The 6,784-nt window shown below is 32.5% G+C and overlaps 1 protein-coding gene across 1 annotated transcript; it reads left to right on the top strand.

Moving 5' to 3' along the window:
• Nucleotides 1-1,486: 1,486 nt before the first annotated feature.
• LOC122511944 lies at nucleotides 1,487-2,296 on the top strand. Its single transcript, XM_043627517.1, has one exon. It carries the CDS (start codon nucleotides 1,487-1,489, stop codon nucleotides 2,294-2,296), a length of 810 nt encoding a protein of 269 aa, XP_043483452.1.
• Nucleotides 2,297-6,784: the final 4,488 nt, after the last annotated feature.

Raw genomic sequence — 6,784 nt, 5'->3', positions numbered from 1 at the left:
ATCACCGTTGCACCTTGCTCCAAAAAAAGACGGAGGATGGAGAGCTTGTGGCGATTATCGTCGGGTAAACGCACAGACTCATCCGGATACTTATTCGATACCTTACTTGCAGGATTTCACAGCTAATTTATTTGGAAAGACAATTTTTTCGAAGTTAGATTTGTTTGCGGCCTATAATCAAATACCAATCGATCCAGAACATATACCAAAAACAGCGGTTACAACACCTTTCAGGACTTTCGAATTTTTAGTTATGACATTTGGTTTGAGAAACGCTGCTCAAACGTTTCAACGTTATATCAATGAGTCACTTAAGGGATTAGAATATATATTTGTTTATATAGATGATATTCTTATTGCCTCCTCTGGACCTGAAGAACATAAAAAACACCTACGCGAAGTTTTTGAACGGTTAAAAGATTTTTCATTGAGACTAAATTTAGAGAAGTGTATATTTGGTATATCGGAAGTTGAATTTCTCGGTTTTAAGGTTAGTAAGGATGAAATTAGACCTTTGGATGATAAAGTGAAGGCTATTCGCGATTTTTCCAGACCGGAAACAATAGTAGAGTTGCGACGTTTTCTCGGCCTCGTAAATTTTTATCGCCGAAGTTTACCACAAGCTGCAAAGGCTCAGAACCTCTGAACGCTTTTCTGCACGAGTCCCGTAAAAATGATCGTAGGAAGATTGATTGGAATTCCGAGGCAATTGAGGCTTTCGAAACAATTCGTAGAAATATTGCCAACGCAGTTCTTCTTGCTCACCCTGCTCCGGATGCTCCGATACGACTTGTTACGGATGCATCCGATACGGGCATGGGAGCAGCGTTAGAGCAATGGCAAAACGGTAATTGGAAACCTTTAGCATTCTTCTCGCGAGGATTCACTCCTACTTAGAAGCGTTACAGTACCTACGATAGAGAACTAACAGCTATGTTCGAATCAGCCAAATATTTCAAGCATTTTCTTTATTTCAGTGATTGCAAAATTGTTACCGACCATAAGCCGTTGGTTTACGCTTTTAATCAAAAATCCGATAAAGCTTCTATTCGCCAACAAAACCAATTATCTTTTATTTCACAATTCACGACTAAAATAGAATACCTACCTGGTAAGGAAAATGTAGTTGCAGATTCCTTATCTCGTCTGGACGCTATTATTTTTGCATCTGATTTTAGCTTGATTGAATTAGCGCAGGCTCAAGGGGAAGATTTTGAACTCCAAACTCTTCTGAAGGAAATCAACAGCTCTCTTAACCTGAAACAAATTCGTTGGGGTACTGATCACACCCCTATCGTTTGTACTTTTACCATCACATTTTATCGCGCCGGAGAACCGATTTCAACACGTGCACATTGATTTAATCGGCCCACTCCCTATTTGCGACGGTTACCGGTATTGTCTTACCGCGATCGACAGATTTTCACGATGGCCCGAAGCCATTCCTTTAAAAAACATTGAGGCAACGACAATTTGTAGAGCGTTTATGGACGGTTGGGTATCGCGTTACGGTTCGCCGAGAACTATTACAACAGACCAGAAAAGCCAGTTTGAATCACGAATTTTTTCTGCTTTTTTGCAATTAATTGGTACTGAGCGCATTAGAACAACATCGTACCACCCGGCTTCTAATGGCATGGTGGAACGATGGCACAGAACGCTAAAGGCGGCAATAATGTGTCATTCGGACAAACAGTGGATAAATTCTCTGCGTAGTTATGTTGGGTTTACGCAACAATGTGTTGGACTCTGGAGCATCGCCAGCCGAATTCGTTTTCGGTACTACGTTAAAGGTTCCGGAGAATTAATCCTTCCGGAGGATTTTAGTCCAAATCGGCAGATTTTCCTAGAGGAATTTAGAGAACACATGCGTAATGTGAAACCAATTCCAGTTGAACACCGTCATAAACGAGAGATTTTCGTTCATAAAAATATATACACTTGTTCTCACGTTTTTATTAGACAATCCATGATAAAAAAGTCACTCGAACCTCCGTATTCGGGAGCTCACAAAGTCATAAATCGAACATCGGATAGAGTATTCGAAGTTGAAGTAAATGGCTTAAAAAAACAAATTTCTGTGGAAAATTTAAAGCCAGCGTATTTTATTAGATACGACGCACTTATTGTGAATAACGAAACGAATAATAGTCTAAATAATGTACAGTCGGGTCCCCATACTGTTACATTTTCAGAAATTTCCCACTTCTCCAGACTCAGCTCTGTTATGTGCTCAAATTATGCTTACTGCGCACCTTCCAGGAACGTAAATATATACACCTCAAGTTTGGCCTAGAAGTATATGCACCCTTTTCCTTTGTCTTAAGAATACGGCCCTGAAAATTAGTGACGTAACGTGACGTCACCTAACACTTCTGAATTTGGAGGTTATGCAAAAACATAACACTACTGAGGACATAACAGTTTGGAATCTAACAGTATGGGGACCCGACTGTACAATCTAATTCTACGATACCAAATATTACGATTAACAAGAATACTGAAAAACAAGTGCAGAATCGTCCTGCACTTAGAACTTACGTTAACAAAAAAAAAAGAAAGTTTCATTCGAACCGTCTTCGAAAAATTAGTTAAAATTTAATATGTAATTTAAAAAAAGGAAAAATGTTCATGTAATTAATCTAACTTAGATTACTCTTTTTGACAAATGATACTCTGTATCATTTTTTTAAAAATAATATTGAGATTTTTTTGTCCGGCCAGCAAAAGATTTTAAAATTTTTTTCTCGAGAAGTAAAACATAGTGTTTTACTAAAAGGAAATTTTCGTAAGTAATTATTTTTTTAGGATACTGTGATAGATTCTACGCTTTAATTTTATGATCTCTTCAAAATACAAAGAAGTATATTTTTATATATTTATAACTATATTTTCTTTAATAAATATATTTTTTTTATATTATCGTTTACACTCGGGGGGGAGTATGTGGGGAATTGCCACTGCAGGGCTAACCTCACTCATTCCCCACTCTTCGAAATGAGAATGTAGAATCGCGCTAAAACGTATGTATGGTATGAGTGCGTAACTATAGGAAGTTACCAGTTCTGATTCAGACAGTACTATATACAGACGTCTTGTATATCTCTATGAGATCCACGAGTTAATATTATATAAATAAATTGTTGAGTTATAATATTTGGTGTTTTAAAGTTATTTGAATGAACACGCTAAGTGGGAAACCCTTCTGATTGAAAATATAAATATTTAAATAGTAAATTCCCACAGTTTTGTGACAGCAGGCGCACCCTTTTAGTGATCCCTCTGCATTATTTAATAGAGCAGACGATATAATACACCTATACGGATAACATACGTCCCATTTTCGTGCATCTGACGCGCCAAAACAGGGTAACCGTGCGCCGAATAACTGATACAACAACTGTACTATAGGCAGCGCAAATGATGCACTAAAATTTCTTCCGTGTACAAATCAATTTTATTTTTAGAAATATTAGCAAAATTGTTGTTGTGGTAAATATGAATAAATTGTAGGGCAATTAAAAAAATAATGGAAATAATTATAAAATAATTTTATAATTTTAAATTTTTTGAATATATTTTTTTAAATAAAATCCACTATGAAAATATCTATTTTCGAAAAATATTCACCTTCTAAAATATATTTTTCTAAACAATAATTTCTGAGTACATTTTGTTTTTTTTATTTCATTTACAAAATCATTTTTACAAATGCTTCGTGAATTTATTTTTATTCATCTCTTTTTAAAGAGGAATCGTACAAAAAATAAAATTAATAATTTCCAAAATTTTCATAATTATAAATCAAACATCAGTTTATAATTATAAATAATGTTTTAAGCTTTTTAATTGTAAATAGCTTTTGATTTGAAAATACGAATTTCGACTAATAATTTTTAATTATTTGCTTTGCATCTAATTCCTCATTAATATGTTTTAATATTATTATTGTTTTCAAAATCAAAATTTTTCTCTCCATATAAATTCACAATATGTTGAAAATATAATTTTCATAGTATTTTTCACAACATCAATTTTCAGTATATAGTAAAGTATTATAATAATAAAATGTCGTCAAATTTGGATAAATATTTTTTAGAAGTTGAATTTTTTTTGTAGAAAATATAAATGTAGAAAATTTATGACAAAAAAGTTATTCATTATAAAACCAAAATTATGAAATGTATTTTAGACCAATTTTATTATTGCCTACAATAATTGCAGGCAATATTACTAGTATTAAATAAACAATAAATATTATAAAATATTCTCAAAAATCGGATCTTCAATTGTCAAAATTATTTAAACATTTTGCACAAATTTCTATTGCAGTTAAATTTTTCTTTCGAGTTTCGAAATGATTTTGTAGCTTATATTTAATTTTATATTACGCGATTTTTGTATTATTACTAACATTGTTGAGAACATAAGCTTTTAGTAAATTTTTCTAATAATAACCCAAATATAAATAAGTTATTCACAGTACCTTTATATCCATGAAATCGTATATTGATAATTATTTATAATTAAAACACCTTCATATCCATACCCTGTAAAAAAAGTATTGGGAGGTACGGGATTCCGTATTGCGAGTGCCAACCTGCCAGTGCGGTATTCGCGAATTACCGCATTGGGTGTCGTGGTGAATACGGAAATCAAGGGGTCCCAATGCGGTGCAAGTTTTAAGCTTTAAAAAAACAAAAATACTTGACAGGAGGAAATAATTAGTGTCAGTGGAGAAATATGCGAGTTAAAGGAATGAGAAAATAATAATAGTGAGTGTAAAATTGAAACTTTAAAAGAAAAAGTTTAGATGAACTGTAAAATATGGGCCCAATGCGGCATAGGCTGATTTCAATGCGGTACACAATCGGTACATTGTGCAAGTCGCCAGAAGAGGGTAGAAGCAAGCAGAGCGAATCGAGCGAACACAGTGGCCCAGCTGACATATGATTTACATTACATTACTTTCCAATTTTTCATTTCATAACCGCGTTTCTGCATGAATCTAAACAATATTTTCGATTATTGTAATTTAGAAGATGCTTTACCAATTGTACGTTGGCAGATTTAGTGAGAAGTGTCTGTGTACGGAGACAAATGTGTTAGAAAATGTTTGTTTACCTATTTCACGTCATTCAAACCAGTCAAAGTTGCTTGTGCTGTGGCGCATTGAAATCAGCCTATGCCGCATTGTGCCCATATTTTACAGTTCATCTAAACTTTTTCTTTTAAAGTTTCAATTTTACACTCGCTATTAGTATTTTATTATTCCTTTAACTCGCATTTTTCTCCACTGACAGTAATTATTTCCTCCTGTCAAGTATTTTCGTTTTTTTAAAGCTTAAAACTTGCACCGCATTGGGACCCCTTGATTTCCGTATTCACCACGACACCCAATGCGGTATTTCGCGAATACCGCATTAGCAGGTTGGCACTCGCAATGCGGAATCCCGTACCTCCCAATACTATTTTTTTACAGGGTAAAATTGAAAATTGGTAATTATACTGCAAAATTCCTTCACTTCTATAAAATTGAAAATAGATAATATCCAAAATAAGTTCAATCCTTATAATCCATCCATCATTATACTAAATATCTGAAAAAATTATAATAAGATTAGTACAATTCTTCACTTCAAATACAATTATTTTAAATGTTTACACTACTTTGAATATTTTTTAAAGGTTTCTTTGCTATAAATTTATTTATTTTTATGCAATTAAAAGTGTCAATAATTAAATAAAGTCGTGTAAATTTCCTATTGATAGAAATTTTGAAAAAAAATTTACAGGAAAAACACAACTAACGTTTATGTTCAAACTAAAAAATAAATTTTGTATTTCTCAAACACTTGTCAATATTAACAAAGAAAATCCACTTGATTCTAAAAAAGCAAAACAAATAAAATAGAAAATATTACATATAATCAAACGTTAAATAAAGTCGCTTGTTTATTTCCTATTATTTGGATATTTTGTATAAAATTTCACTGAATAATGAACGCAACTACGGTTAGTTAACTAAACAAAAAATAAATTTTGTACTTCGCGAACACTTGTCGATTAACAAATTCACTGAATTCTAAAAAGCAAGACAAATAAAAAAGAAGGAACGACAATTATCAAAAGACAGAACGCCCTGGCATTTTTTTAACTCAAATATTATATTTTTTTCACTAATATTCTCCAATTTACACGCTAAATAATGACAGACTACTCCAATTTATCAAAACGTTTTAGAAATTGTAAAATTAACACTTTTATACAAGAAAAACTTACGAAATATAACTTTGCAAATCGCGCATTAATTTAGTTGAAAAGTGAAAAATTTAAATAAAAACGGGAAAAAAGACACGAATAACGTTTATTTTCCCCAAAAAAAGTAAATAAGTTTGAGACGATTTTAGCGGATTACGTCGCGATTGTTGAACTTCTGTTAACAGAAAAAACAAGATGGCGCCTAAACAATGCCATATGTAACAATCACTAGCCGGACGATAAAAATATACCCATATATTCAAAAATCAATTGATATTTTATAAACTGCACTTTGCGATTAACAAGAAAATCACTCGATTCCATAAAAACGAAACGGATTCGAATTGAAGAAATCATTTTTTGTATGTCGAACGGCACAGAACGCAAGACCGAAGCTTTCACGAAAATGTGATATTTTTTGCAATCACTCATGAAATTTATTCACAAACTGATGTAAAACAACTTTAGTTTACCAAAAATTGCAAAATAATTGCTGTTTTTATGCAAAATGAGTAAAAACTTA

Source organism: Leptopilina heterotoma, unplaced genomic scaffold (genome assembly GCF_015476425.1).
Source record: "Leptopilina heterotoma isolate Lh14 unplaced genomic scaffold, ASM1547642v1 Lhet_91, whole genome shotgun sequence".
NCBI lineage: Eukaryota > Metazoa > Arthropoda > Insecta > Hymenoptera > Figitidae > Leptopilina > Leptopilina heterotoma.
Note: the sequence above shows the minus strand (reverse complement) of the source record. Positions and strands in the feature narration are given on the sequence as shown.